The sequence below is a fragment of the Nyctereutes procyonoides genome, unplaced genomic scaffold (genome assembly GCF_905146905.1).
Source record: "Nyctereutes procyonoides isolate TBG_1078 unplaced genomic scaffold, NYPRO_anot_genome, whole genome shotgun sequence".
Classification (NCBI taxonomy): Eukaryota; Metazoa; Chordata; class Mammalia; order Carnivora; family Canidae; genus Nyctereutes; species Nyctereutes procyonoides.
This window is the reverse complement of record NW_026575128.1, coordinates 9,001,754-9,017,297: the sequence shown is the minus strand read 5'-3', so window position 1 is coordinate 9,017,297 and position 15,544 is coordinate 9,001,754. Positions and strand designations below refer to the sequence as shown.

Here is a 15,544-nt window from a genome sequence, read left to right as displayed (position 1 = left end):
GAAAAGAAAATTTCGCGCCAAAAGCCGTGGCCCCGCCCCCAGGCTGTCCCCACGTTGCGTCACCAGCCAGCCCTCTAGCCCCGCCCACCTACGCGAGGCGCGCGCCGAACGTCCGCCAACGTGCCGCGGCCATCATTGATTCGGTGGGCGACGCTGCTGGCGGAAGGAAGTTCTTTCCTTCGAAGCATTTCCGCTTCCAGATGGTGGTCTGAGCTACTTAGGCTCCCTCCGCCCTTCTTCGTCTCTCTCCGGTTCGCCTTAACCTGGATGTGACGCGTTAAAGGACCCGACGGAAGTAGAACTGAAGGCGTCCTAAGATGGCGAACCGTACGGTGAAGGATGCGCACAGCATCCACGGCACCAATCCTCAGTATCTGGTGGAGAAGATCATTCGGACGCGAATCTACGAGTCCAAGTACTGGAAAGAGGAGTGCTTCGGGCTGACGGGTGAGCGGGCGCGCGCGGACCCTCCTCCACCCTGGTGGCCCCGCTCCGCGGACGGGGCGCGGGGCACCGGCCCCGGCGGGAGACTGGAGCGGAGTCTGTCAGTCACTCAGAAAAATCTAGCACCTGCTGTGTGCCTGGATCGATGTTGGTTGGGCTTTGGGGACACGTGTGAGTCTGCTGCGGCCTGATTCTGAGGGTGTCTGTTGGGTTCTCTGCGTCTGTTCATCTTTAACGATAATCTCCCGAGTTCTCAAACCCTCTTAAACTCGGAGACTCTGAAGTCCTTAAAGGAACGTTAACATACCTGAAGCCCAGTTCCTGGTCTTTCGTTCTCTAAATCTGCACGATGTGCAGTTATTTCCACGTTCGGGTCCTAATAGAAACCTTAGTTCTTCCGAGAAGGCTTCCAAGCCTTGCAGTCTTCGAATTCTGGCTCCTGATTTTAGTAGCTCTGCTTTGCCGGTGAACGATGTATGTCTTCTTCTGCTGTAGAACGGGTATCTTGCCCACCTCAACGATTCTAAGGAGTAAAACGCGTCATGTATAAGGAGTATTTGGTATGGTTACTGGTGTGTATTTTAAGAAGCACCCAGCACTACTCTGTGCCATCACTGTCGCTGCCACGACCGCTGTGTGTCCCTGGACGTGTCACAGCGTTTTTCTGAGTCACCGTTAAATTTTGGAGTTATGTAAATTTTGGGTGAATTTTGAGGCCTTTTCTCACTGCAGGTTCTCTCCTTGTATGATCTTACCTGTAGATGCCTTCAAATTTCTCTCTTCAGCCCAGATCGCCCTCTGAGATCTCAATCTCTAATTAATAATCAGGCCAACTCAGTATGTCCAAAAGTGAACGTGTGACCTTTTTCCTCCAATGCTAGATTATGTTCCCTTGTTGTATAATTGTATTGCATTCTGCATCTTATTTTAACTATTTGTCGCATTTCAATTATTTTTCCAATGCTTTCTGCCTTGCCAGACTGTAAACTCTGTAAGAGTAGTAATTTTGTTCTTCTTTATCATTCTACCTATATCTCTAGTATTTAGTACCTGGCTGTAAGTTGTCAACTGTAATGTTGAATGAATTAATAGGAATTTATCCTAAAGGAACTTGAAATCTGATTTATAAAATGATTTTCCACTAATGGAATCTCTCATACATTATTTGCTGTGTATCATGTAGATGTTAACATTTATTTGTACTGTCTCATTTAACACTCACTATAGCCCTTAAACTTTGTACCTTTACTGTTCAGATTTGAACTGACAGTCAAAAAGAAAAAAAGTAAGGTAAAAAGACTTGCCCTAGAGTTCATACAGCTAGTGTTTACTTTTGAAAACAATTGTGGAAGGTTGCTTTTTTTTTTTTTTAAGACTATATTTGAAAGAGAGAGACCCAGAGAGCACAAGTAGGGAGAGGGGCAGAAAGAGAGGGAGAAGCCGACTCCCGCTCAGCAGGGAGACTGACATGGGACTCAGTCCCAGCACCCTGAGATCATGACCTGAGCTGATGGCAGATGCTTAACTGACTGAGCCACCTAGGCATCCCTTGTGGAAGGTTATTATCCCTGTTCTGTAGATGACATTTACTTAAAGTTATGTAGTTATTGGGTCGTATACTGTTGCTGTTTCTTTTAGCTCCAGATTTGGCTGCTTTTCTCCAGACATAATGGTGATAGACATGGACACTGGAGATAGACTGCTTACATGTAAATCCAGGCCCTGCTATTCTCCGGTGGTGGACATTGAGCAAGTCACTTAACATTTCTTAGCCTTCATTTTCCTTATCTGAAAACAGCCTCTGTGCAGGAATTTCATGGCTTGTTGTGAAGATTAAATGAGATAATATGACATGCTTAGGAGAATACGTGGCATATAGTCATCCTTTCTTGTATATTGGCTGTTGTTATTATTATTATTACTATTAATACACACACTTCTAATATTAAATTGTTGATTAGTATTGAGGAGCACCAAACCTTGAACTAACTTATCTCCATTTCAGACTGGGAAAAGCTTGGCCCTAAATTATCTGAGATGCCACTTTGTTTTTGTTTTTGCCTTTTTTTTTTTTTTTTAGCTGAACTTGTAGTGGATAAAGCCATGGAGTTGAGGTTTGTGGGCGGTGTCTATGGTGGCAACATAAAGCCAACTCCTTTTCTGTGTTTGACCCTGAAGATGCTTCAAATCCAGCCTGAGAAGGATATCATTGTGGAGTTTATCAAAAATGAAGATTTCAAGTGAGTGAAATGTTGACTAGCTAATTTAAAAGCTTCCAATTTCAGTGGTCCAGAATTTGGCTTCGGTTAAGAGGAGTGAAAGCAGTGTATCTTGTTTCTACAGAGTTCTACTCTAGGATTTTGGCTCCTGAGCTCTCCAGTGTGTATTTTGTCTGTTCTGATTGTATTGATCTTCTTTACATTCTCAGTCCTGGTAACTGCTCCTCTCCCCCAGAAAGCATTTCACTGAAAAATATATTAAGCAGGAGTGAGCGCTTAGTGTGTTCATAGCACTGGATGCTCAAAGATGAAGAAAACTACATCATGTGGTAGATAAGCAGGAAAACTTTGGTGTAGGTGGAGGGAGGTTCATGTCCAGGCTCTGTTACTTATTGTGACCTTAGAGAAGTTTGTGAGCTCTACTTTCTTTACTTGTAAATGGAGATGATGATACCAGCTCAAGGTTGATAGGAGGGTTAAAGAATATAGTGCTGTATATCTCACGACACAGTGCCTTTTGGTAAAGACTCCCAAAATGTCAGCTGCTCATATTCTTGTATTACTTATTCTCAAGGAGCTCACAGACAAATATAAGAGACAAACATAGTAGCTAATTTTGTACCATCCTCTAAGGGATTAACATATAATCATTTACTTAACCTTCACAACAACCCTGCAAAATTATTATCTCCGTTACACAAGGTAGGAAACTTAGGCACAGATTAATTTCCTTGAGGTCAGATACCGAGTAAGTGGTAAAGCTGGCTTCAGTGTTCTTTACTATTCTGTTGTGTTTGTCATATAAAGAAACTGTTGAGTTTCAAATGCCTACTAGTTATTCCAAGTGAAGAATTTGAGTGGGTAGTTGGATATAGGAGAAAAGAAAAAGGAATCTTACAAAACAATAACAGCTAGAAAATAGCTTTCTTACTATGTGCTGTATGCTACGCTTAGCACTTTACACACATTTCTCACTAAGCCAACAAATTAGGCACAATCATCTCCATTTTACAAGAATTGAGAAAGCAAGTAACTTGCCTAATATAACGAAGTCAATAAGTAATGGAATTCAAAAAAAAAAAAAAAAGAAGTAATGGAATCCAAATTGCAACCCAGATGACTTTTTTCCAGAACTAGCACTCTGTGCTGCCTAGCAACAATTTATATATTCACGTGTATGTATATTATTTCTTGTACTATTAGTAAACATATTTTATATGTTGTTGTTAAATTCAGTATCTCATTTGATTCTTAGAGTAATCCTTTAAGGTAAATTGGTTCCTATTTTCCTGTCATAAATAGACTCTAAATAGACTCTAAATATAATAGACTCTGAAAGCTGAGCAACACGTCCCAAGTTCCTGCAGCCAGTAAGTGGTAGAATGGGAACTTGAACCCAGGTTTCCATATTTTAGCTCTCTTTCTGCTCCATGTTGCCTCAAAATTGCAGTTCTCTCATCGCCAAAGAAGAGAAAGAACTTGTTCATCCACTGCTTTCGTGAGAAAAGCTAGGTATGCAACTCAAGAGCAAGAACTTTTTAGGATGGCCTACTGTTTGTCTTCTTCTGTCAGGTATGTCCGCATGTTGGGAGCACTTTACATGAGGCTGACAGGCACTGCAATTGATTGCTACAAGTATTTAGAGCCTCTGTACAACGACTATCGAAAAATCAAGAGCCAGAACCGAAATGGGGGTGAGTATAGTGCTAAGGGTCTGGACCTTCCTCCCTGAACCAGTTTTTATTTCACCAATATTTCTGCCTTTTTTTTTTTTTTTTAAGATTTTATTTATTTATTCATGAGAGACAGAGAGAGATAGAGAGAGAGGCAGAGACACCGGCAGAGGGAGAAGCAGGCTCCATGCAGGGAGCCTGATGTGGGACTCGATCCCGGGACTTGATCCTGGGACTCGATCCTGGCACTCCAGGATCACGCCCTGGGCCGAAGGCAGGTGCTCAGCCGCTGAGCCACCCAGGGATCCCCATATTTCTGCCTTCTTGTTGTAACATTGTGAATGCCCATCATCGTTGTTGTTACGGTCTTCACTTCAGGTTCTTCACCTCCTGCATGGAGTATTCCATTAGACTCCTAGCTTCCTGTTAGTCTTGCCCAATCTGCCCTTGTCTGCCTACTTTTCCAACTACATCTTATATCAGTCTCAGCCTTGCATCATGTACTTTTTCTAGTGTACTCCATCCCATCTGATCTGCCTCCAGAATGACCTCGTAAAAGCCTTCCTCAGACCTCCCAAAGTTAGTTTTCAATGTGTTACATCATCACGGTTATTATTATTTTTTTAATATTCTATTTATTTATTTATTCATGAGAGACACAGAGAGAGAGGGGCAGAGACACAGGCAGATGGAGAAGTAAGCTCCAAGCAGGGAACCCGACATGGGACTCGATCCGGGTCTCCAGGATCACGCCCCGGGCTGATGGCAGTGCTAAACCACTGAGCCACCTGGGCTGCCCTTTTTTTTTTTAAAGATTTACTTATTTGAGAGAGAGAGAACAGGAGCAGGATGGAGGAGGAGAGGGAGAAGCAGATTTCTCGCTGAACATTGAGCCCAACGTAGGGCTCAGTCCCAGGACTTTGGGATCATGACCTGAGCCAAAGGCACACACTTAACTGAGCCACCCCGGTGCCCCATCATCACAGTAATTTTTAGTGGCCTCTCCCCCCCCCCAAGATTTTATTCATTGATTCATGAGAGACAGAGAGAGGCAGAAACAGAGGGAGAAGCAGGCTCCATGCAGGGAGCCCGATGCAGGACTGGATCCCGGGACTCCAGGACCATGCCCTGAGCCAAAAGCAGATGCCCAACCGCTGAGCCACCCAGGCGTTCCTTCTTCTCTAGCACCGTACTTCCCACTGCAGTATAGGTTATGTGTACTCAGACTTACATAGGAATCCCACAGTGGGCAGCTCCATACATTTTACAAAGATATTTTTTGTGGAAAAGGCAGATTCAGGGTAATGCAGTCAAAACCTTTTTCTTCTTAGTGTCTAACTAGAATTTGCTTTTTACCTCTACATGTAACATTAATAGAAAGCCAAGAATTTGTTCTTTTACTTTAAACTTTTATTAACTTATTACCTTGTTTTTTGAATACATAATTAAGTGCCAGTATCATGTCAGGTACTGTGCTACATACTGGAAATAACATGGTGAACAAGATGGACATGGTTATGGCCATCATGGAATTACTTATGTTTATATTATGTTAAAAACTAAGATGGGGTTACTCAACCTATTGACAATTTGATCCAGATGATTCTTTGTTATGGGGAGCTGTCCAGCCCATTGTAGGATGTTTAGCCATATCCCTGGCCTCTATCCACTAGTTGTGGGTGACAAAGTTAACTGCTGCTTGAGAACCACTGAACTAAGGTAATGTTTACTATAACAATTCTAAAAAGTTTTTGCTTTACCATATAAGATACATGCTGTATATTTAAAAATATAGTGGGTTCACATGAGAAATTGTACTTGAAAAATTGTACTTGAGAAATTGTATAATCTATTCAAGAACATCACCGTGGGTGGCTTGGTTGGTTAAGCGTCTGCCTTCAGCTCAGGTCGTGATCCCAGGGGTCCTGGGAGTAAGCCCCGTGTCAGGTTCCCTGCTCCATGGGAGCCTGCTCCTCCCTCTCCTCCCTGCTCTTGCTCTCCCTGTCTCTCTTTCTCTCTCAAAAAAAAAAATAAATAATAAAATAATAAACTTTTTTACAAATAACATCACTCCTGGGCACTTGGGTGGCTCAGTCAATTAAACATCTGCTTTTGGCTCTGGTCATGATCCCAGGATTCTGTAATTGAGTCCTACATCGGGCTCCCTGCTCAGTGGGGAATTTGCTTGTCCCTCTACCTCTCCCCCCTGCTGTACTCTCTCACTCTCTTAAATAAAATCTTTAAAAAAAAATCACCCCTATACAACTTAGATCTGTTTGTGCATGCTTTTGTGTTGTGTCTCCTGCTAATTGGGACAGCTTCATTCATCCCTTTATCCTCAGCTCCAAGAAGAGGCCTGATACAGATGGCCTCAGTAAAGGTGAGCTGAATGAATGAGGTAAGTGATGAAAAGGCTATGAATGACTGTAGTTTGACCCCAGGTCTGTTCAGTAATCCCTTCTCTGTAACCACACTGAGTGGTTTTATTAGTAAATGTGTAGGGAAGGGAGGCTGCAGAGGATTCACACTTTCTAAACCAAGTATTTTATAATAGAGTCTTGCACTTTTATTTTTTGACTATATAAATTTATTTCCAAGTTGCCTGAGCATATGACTGTTCTTTCAGAGTTTGAGCTGATGCACGTAGATGAGTTCATTGATGAACTGCTGCACAGTGAGAGAGTCTGTGATATCATTCTACCCCGGCTACAGGTAAGAGATAAAGGTCTCTTATCAGAGTTGCCCTTCTTTCCCCAAGACAGGGACAGAGGAGTACACATACACAATAGAACACTGAAGCCCATGATCTCAGGGGTCCTTTTAACTAGTCTTCATACCTATGAAAAAGGGGATTGGGAGAGAAAAACAGAAGTAAAGTATTTGAAGAGTGGGGCTTTAAAAGGGAGTAATAAAGGGCGCCTTTGTGGCTCAGTGGTTGAGTGTGTGATGGCCTCAGGGTGTGATCCCAGGGTCCTGGAATTGAGTTCCACATCGGGCTCCCCGCATGGAGCCTGCTTCTCCCTCTGCCTGTGTCTCTGCCTCTCTATATGTATGTCTCTCATGAATAAACAAATATTTTTTTTTAAAAAAGGCAACACAGGAAATGACTTTTTAAAATGTTATATGAAAAATTGTAGGCTGTAAAACAGATAAAAGGAGGGTCAGGAGTGGTAGACTAAGATCTTAATCTCTTAAATATCAAACTTTATAACCCTGCTCCACTTTCTGGTGATAAATGATTATCCATGAAGCACTTTTCAGGAATGGATTTTGCAGAGTATTATTTAAAACTACTGTTAAATACAAAGGGAAAACAGTAGGTTGCCTAAAGAGAAAAGGAATGATCTATAATGGAGAGATGACTGAGCAGGGAAATAGATTAAATTTCTGGATTGTTGTTATAGCTGACTAGCTGTGGAACCTGGTTTTATTTTCCCATTTATGAAATGGGGGACTTAGACTACTTCACTGGTCTTTAAACTACCCTGTGGGGGATCCCTGGGTGGCGCAGAGGTTTAGCGCCTGCCTTTAGCCCAGGGCGCGATCCTGGAGACCCGGGATCGAATCCCACGTCGGGCTCCCGGTGCATGGAGCCTGCTTCTCCCTCTGCCTGTGTCTCTGCCTCTCTCTCTCTCATTCTATGTGACTATAAATAAATAAAAATTAAAAAAAAAATAAATAAACTACCCTGTGGGACTGTTTAAAGCTACAGAGAGGAATAAGAGGAGACAGCCCACATATTCCAACCAGAGTAGCTCTTTTTTTCTCTAAGGCACATATTGGGCTTGAAAATGAGATTTCATTTGAACAAAGGCTTTTTTTTTTCTTTTAAATGGCTTTATTAATGTATAATTGATGTACATTAAACTACATGTATTTAAAGTGTGCAGTTTGGTAATTTTGCCATTTGTGTGTACACCCTTGAAACTCTTTACAGTCAAGAATAGTGAACCTACTTGTATGTGCTGTTTTTTTCCTTATTACTCAGCATGGTAATATATGTTTCACGATAGTTACTTCAAAGTAGGAAATAGAATGAATTGCAGATACCTGATAAATGGGTCAGATGAGGCAGCAAATCAGCTGGATAAAAAGTAGTTGGTAGATGAGTACTCACATTTAAATGCAATGTACCAACTCTTCCTCCACAGCGATCCAGTTATAGGACTCTATAAAAATCCTAAAAATATGTATGCTATACCTGTTTTAGTCTGTATTGGCTACTGTAAACTGTGTAGGGAAGAGATTTCAAAACTGAAAATCTGCTTTCAGGGCCCAGTTCTCACACTTCATTGTGGTTATGTCAACATTGTGGTTATGTCATTATTAGCTGCTCTCATTTTTAGAAATACTATAAGAAATGGATTATTTTGAAGTACAATTATAGGGGTTCGAAAACCCATTCAGCTTTAAAGCAAGCCAATTGATGCAGATAAGATGGTCTGAATAGAGTCTAGAAGACCGCAAAACATGCCTCACTGAGAGAGAAACTGAAATCTGACTGGTGTACATTTTATCACCAAGAAGTGTGGTCTGGTGTGGGTGTGTCCTGGAAGTGACCCTTAAGAACACCTTCTGCTCTGATTCTGTTCTTATTAAGCACCTCATCAATTTAGCTTCTGATGTGTCCTGTCCTGACATTCCAAGAATCTGCTCTGGAATAAATTCTAATTTCATCAAACATCAATACTGTGAATTAATATATTGATTTTAGTCTGAGCATTAGGGAGTTGGGATGCCCTGTCTGATACTGTCCTAGATCCCAAACTATGGTGATTGTGTAACTGAAGAGCCTTTTTCCAAGGAGCTCTTTAATGAGGACTGACTACACAGAGTGGTATCTTTGTTTCACTTCTGCCAACCATTATAGAATTTTGTTAGAGATAAGCTAAATGTTATTATTTTAGGACTATCCAACATTCTTTATATCCTGGGCACAAGAAAATTGTAAGGGATCGTATGACTCAGGCAGTCCCATTTGGCATTTTTGAACTCATCCTTGCCTTTCGGGTCCTTAATCACACAATAAGCCAGCTAAGCCACATCTCAGAAGAAAATGGAACCAGAAGATGGATCGTGTATATCCTATAGTTTGTTCAAAATGTGTGACTCTACTAAACTGTTTCCTAAATCCCAGGTCAAGTAAAGTTGATGCTATTCCAAACCAGGACCAAGACAATCTTCAGCCCCCAAACTGGGCTGGGCCTCACTGGGTCTCTTAGGGTAGATTTTGCTTTGACCCTGTCTTGGAACTACCAGCCACCAGTCACAGCTCTGAACTTATATTGGCCCTTGTATATGAAGCTCCTTTTTTTTTTTTTCAGGGCTACATCTATATTGATAGATATTTCAGTGACTTTTAAGTGTAAAAGATCACAGAGAATAGAGCCAACAGAAAATGAAGTTCCCTTCAACTTTGTATTTATGTAATTATAGGGGGATGTAAAAAGTATAGATTCCAAGTATGTTAAATTCCTTAAGAAAATTTTGAACTGTCTGGAATATCTGAAATGAAATTGCCTCAGCTGTTGATCACCAGTTTCCCATCTATCCCAGAGCCCCAGTGTCAGGGGTTCAGGACATACAGGAGACAACAAAGCCCCCTGACTCTCATTATGCTTTCTGTAGAAACGCTATGTGCTAGAGGAAGCTGAGCAACTGGAGCCTCGGGTTAGTGCTCTAGAAGAGGACATGGATGATGTGGAGTCCAGTGAAGAGGAGGAAGAGGAGGATGAGAAGGTCAGGCACCTGGGAGCTTAAGGGTTCAGGAGGGATAATTATGGGGAGGGGATGAGGGGAATGGTCCTTCCTTGTTTTGTTTTCCGACTTTAATTTTTAACTTTAACCAAAAAATACAATATTTATCATTTAAGAGTATGGGCATTGAAGTTAAATAAAGCTTTGATTCATATCTCAGTTCTCCATAATCTTGTGTAAATTAATCTTTCCCTTAGTAAAGAAGAATGATACCTTTCTATTAGGATTATTATGAGCATTAAATGAGGTGATATACATAAAGCCCATTGCATATTGGGACATTATAAGTGACTCACAGTTGGTAGCTATTAATATAAATACTTAAAATAATAATACTGTTCATAGTTGAACCTATCCTAAGGATTAAGCTAGCTTAAGGAAAAAAATAATACCTACTGCATGGTCATGTTTTTTACTAGTTAAAATGTTGACAAGTTGAAAACAGCCCAGCAGCTATCAGGAAGCAGACAGGTTAACTATTAGCAGCTCAACAGCTTTTAGCCATTAAAACTTATGAAAAGTATATGATGTGGAAATGCTTATGGTTAGGAAAGAAGGATCTGAAACATCCATGTTTAAAATATAATACTCTATGTATCCAAAAAGGGTAGGGGAGGAATAAAAGAAACGGTGGATACTGAGTGTAAATGGAAGTGTAGCTCTGAGCCAGTAGGCTCCCTTTAAGGAGTGCAAAAGGAAACATTCGTTCATGAATTTAAAGGCTGAGGTGCTTTTTTGTGGTGAGTGAACCAAAAGTAGTCATTCTGTTTTTCTTTTTAATGGAAAATTTCAGTCACAAAGTGGAGAGAATGTGCCTCCATTTACCTGTCACCTAGCCGCCATAGTATCAACTCAAGCCATTTTTTTTCTAATGTCTTCCAAATTGTCCCCACACCAGTTTTCTTGACATAGATCACAATCATCAGTATATCTCATCCATATCTCAGAAAAAGCCTAACCATGATAACTATTATCACCCCCAAATCATCAGTAATTTCTTAATGTCAAATATTCGGTATTGAAACTAACATATTTTATGTTAACCAGAATTTAAATAAAACTTGAAACAAGAAAATAAAATATTCAGTATTCACATTTCCCCAATTGTCCTATATTTAATAGTTTGAATTAGTATTCAGAGAAGGTCCATAAATCAAGTCATATTATTCTATACAGATTTTTACAATCTGTATTTTTCTGATTATGTCCCTGTGGGGTCACTTAACATGTTTGTTTGTCCCTTGTATCTTCTGTAAACTCTTAGATCTGGAGGCTCAATTGGATTTGAGGGTTTTGTACCCTTTGCAGTAAAGCAACACTATTTGAGGTTTTTGTACCCTTTGCAGTAAAGCAACACTACTTCATAGGTACTCGTGTGTACTCTTCGTAGGGTAAGCAAAGTCTGTTTCTCTGCCTTATTAGGAACCACTGTGCCTAAATTATCTCTGCCTAGACCCATTAGGGGTTATAAAATCATGATGTTCTAATTCTTTGCTTTTTCATCATGTTACCTATAACACTGCTGTAAAATCTCCCAAGTCAATACTTAGTTTTTCTTAGGTACAGTTGATATAGAAAAGAGAAATACTGGGTTACTTATCAGTTTTTAAAATAATGAGTTGAGTCCGTAATATCCTCCCAATGTGATGAATGTGGTTTTGTCCTTGGTAACATAAACTCATATTTAAGCTAATCGGAGGTGTTTTGAACCAGGTCCTTGTTGATGATGAAATTGTCCCCTTTGGCCAAAGGATCGCTCCGCCGCCGCCGCCCCCCCCTCCCCCCACACACACTTGACTCATGAGACTGACAACAACCATGGTAGTCTCAGACTCCTTGCCTTCTGACGATACATTCTAGTCATGGTTTATAAGCTTCTGGCCCCAATCTGAAATTGCCATTTTTCCAGGGAGCCATTGGTTTCATTTACAGGGAAAATGGTATTTAGATACCACACTCTGGGCACTATAAATGCTCAATGCTATGTTTGGTTGGTGTTTCTAGGTCTTTACAGTTGGCAAACCTAGAGGAAAAATTGAAACCTAGAGGAAAGAGTAAAGTACACTTTGTACTTAATTTTACTGATCTTACACCTCTCTTTTCACATTGGAAATCCAACCTTTTAAGGAGATACACATAATTACTTAGCTCTCACAATTCTCACAGTACCAGAATAGTGGTACCAACACTGGAGTAGTAGGATTATTGGAAACAGTTTTTTTATTTGGTAGTTCTTTTTGTCCTTAGGGTTATCTATGTATTATTGTGTTTTAAATTTACTTGAAGGTAGAATTTGGGACAGGTTGAGGAGGGGAGTGTATGTACTACCCCTAAATAGTTCTGTGTTAAGTCTGTACTCAGCGTTGACCTATCCATTTCTTTCCCAGTTGGAGAGAGTGCCATCACCTGATCATCGCCGGAGAAGCTACCGAGACTTGGACAAGCCCCGTCGTTCTCCCACACTGCGCTATAGAAGGAGTAGGAGCCGGTCTCCCAGAAGGTAAAGCCCTAATCCTTGGCCTCTTCCAGGGAAACTTTAAGCCTGGTAATTAATACAGAAGTTTGGATTTCAGGGAAGGAAAAAATTCAGGTTGTGGGGAATGTTTGCCCAGTATAGGAATTGCTGTAAAACCACCACCTGCAAAATCTCCGTGGTAGATAATAACCATTTATTTAGTTCACAAGTCTGCATCAGTGATTTAAGCTGGGCTTGGATAGGCAGTGTTAAGTTCACGTACCTGTTTTGTGGTCAGCTGTCTATTGGCTTTTAACGAGGATACCTGGGGCAACTCCTCTGTGTGTGTCTCATTCTAGACTAAGTTAGGCATGTCCCCTCAACTGTGACAGAATTCAAGAGCAGACAAGCTCAATCATGCAAGTTTCCTTCCAGTATCTGTTGGTATCACATCTGCAGATACCCCACTGGCCAAAGCAGGTCACATGGCAATCCCAGACTTAGAGTGGGAGGATTCTAATAAAAGTTATGTAACAAAGGTCATGGATAAGAAGTGGGTGAATGTTTGAGCAGTGCGCCTAACTAAGGTTCTTCCTCTTTTCTTTCTGTGTAGGCGGAGTCGGTCTCCTAAAAGGAGGAGGTAGGCCTTCAGTTGACTTGTAATGAAGGATACAGCTTTTGGGGGTGGAGGGGTGTAATGTGAGTATAAATGTCAGAAAAAGGAGTCTAACCAATCATTTCCACAGCCCCTCCCCTCGCCGAGAAAGGCATCGGAGCAAAAGCCCAAGACGTCACCGCAGCAGATCTCGAGATAGACGGCACAGATCCCGCTCCAAGTCCCCAGGTATAATATTTGGGACCTTTGCTATTGGTTATCTTAAATGTAATAGATGCTTAACCTTCTCCAGGACAGGAGTGCCTAGCTATATGATTGCTTAAAAGAAAAGGAAATGAAAATCTGAAAATTAAGAATTCACATCTTTACTTTCTCATAAAAGCTTTACTGAAAGAATGATGAACTTCACTTTTTTCATCTGAAATTATAGGAATTAAGACCTATGTGATGTTTGTGAAATTAACCATAACCCTCAAATGCATATGAAATGGATTCAGTTCTTCTGGCACTCCACCGTAAACAAGCACCCCCATAAACAAACAGTCCTGACAGGTGCTATCAAGATGGGTGTCTAGCATAAGCCAGAAAAAAATATTACGCTGGTGAAAGGGATTGGGAGAAGTGAAAATGACAGTGTAAGAGTAGGTGGGTAGAGTATCACTTATCTAGTGGCCTTTTCTTCCCCAGGTCATCATCGTAGTCACAGACACAGGAGTCACTCAAAGTCTCCTGAAAGGTATGGATTGACTTATTTTAAGAATTTTTTTTTACTCAAACTTCCAATCACACAACTAAGTCAGACCTGAAATTTTGTTTTGATGGGAATATTTAGGAACTTTATTCCAGGACAAAATTGGCCTATTGCCCTGAGAATTACTAGGATTATGTATTTGTTTTGTGTTATTTTGTTTTTTCCATGTAGGATTGCAGCTTTGGAGAGTGGGCCATGAGCTTTGGTCTCAGGAGACCTGTGGTTAAGTCCCAACTTTGTTAACAATTAACAGTTGAGTGACATTGGACAGATCACTTTCATTTGATAAACTTTAAGATAGTAATACCTGCCTCAGTGTTGCTCTTAGACATAACACTAAGCACATTTAATGAATACTAGATGTCATTTCTGTCCTCATCAGTATCAACATACATATATCTTCCTCAAAAGTTCTTGCCTACCTTCTTAAACAGCTGTTAAATTTATTATGGTTCATATGTGTTACCATTTCAGATCTAAGAAAAGCCACAAGAAGAGCCGGAGAGGGAATGAATAATGGACTCAGTTTGGTATTAGATCAGATGGCCACCTGTGGATTTAAAGGCATCTGTCTTTGTGGAAGGATTAAGATCTTACTCCCCAGGCAGCTAAGAGAATATTTTAGCTCTTTTTAACCAATTTCTTTTTTTTTTTTTTACTTAAGTGAAAGAGGTGCTGAGTTTTGTATCTCTCTTTGAATTGTAATCCATTTGAGGAATAGTGCTTCCCAAGGGCTGCTTTTGACCCCTTCGTGCAACCAATCTTGACTGTACTCAAATTTACAAGGGTAGAAAGGATTTGAGGGGTGGAGAGGATGAGTGACAAGGACAGGATGTGGCTGCCTGTTGACCTTTTTGTTATTAAATTTTACACACCCATTTTCCATTTTTCTGTAGTTTAGTTTTGTTTTGCTCCATTATGGGAACTGTTCTGAGAATTCTGAGATTTATTGCTGCTGATAGTAAACTCAAAAAATCAAGTCAGTAAAACCTATAACCTCCAGCTTCTCCCCCCCCCCCCCCCAGGACCATGTAGGAATAGTAGTAGGAAAACTGACGAGTTAGCAGCAGCTTTTTAAGAAGAAAATGCATTCAAAAGTAAGGCTTCTCTGGATCATTGGATCATAAGCTAAGGCTTCTCTGGACCAGTTACGTTGAACAGTTCAACAATGAAACTTAAATACCTTTTATACAACATAATATAATATATGTTCTTCTTCCCCAAGAGCCTTGGATTCTAAGTTATGGTGCTCAGCCTTTATCTTGTAAGCACTGACATTTATCCAAGTATAGTCAGTAGCTGTAGGGTACCAAGACTGAAAAGAAGAAATTATCTAATAACTCAGGGTTTTGACCTGTATTGCTGGAAAACAGTGCCATTCATTCACAAGGCTAGAAAATAGAACAGGGAGAGGCCAGGCTTTAGAGGGGCATATGGTGAAAGTTGTGTTGGTAGGAAAAAATGATGCATTCAGTTTATCCTAAAGTGTAATTAGAGACTGCTGTAATATAAATAGGAACTGGAGTTGAGCCAAGAGATCTAACCCTGAATTGACAACATTTAGGTAACTGTGAAATAAGTAGAATTAAATGGAATTGATTGCCCATGAGGTGTGTGTTTATGTAAGAA

At 40.7% G+C, this 15,544-nt stretch overlaps 1 protein-coding gene across 1 annotated transcript; it reads left to right on the top strand.

Moving 5' to 3' along the window:
• Positions 1 to 175: 175 nt before the first annotated feature.
• On the top strand, positions 176 to 14,798 carry PRPF38A (pre-mRNA processing factor 38A). The gene is made up of 10 exons (XM_055342113.1): positions 176 to 447; positions 2,525 to 2,684; positions 4,236 to 4,357; positions 6,963 to 7,048; positions 9,965 to 10,075; positions 12,481 to 12,593; positions 13,162 to 13,188; positions 13,295 to 13,392; positions 13,852 to 13,900; positions 14,390 to 14,798. The coding sequence occupies exons 1-10, from the start codon at positions 318 to 320 to the stop codon at positions 14,430 to 14,432; spliced, it is 939 nt and encodes a 312-aa protein (XP_055198088.1). The 5' UTR covers positions 176 to 317; the 3' UTR covers positions 14,433 to 14,798.
• The last annotated feature ends 746 nt before the right edge of the window (positions 14,799 to 15,544 follow it).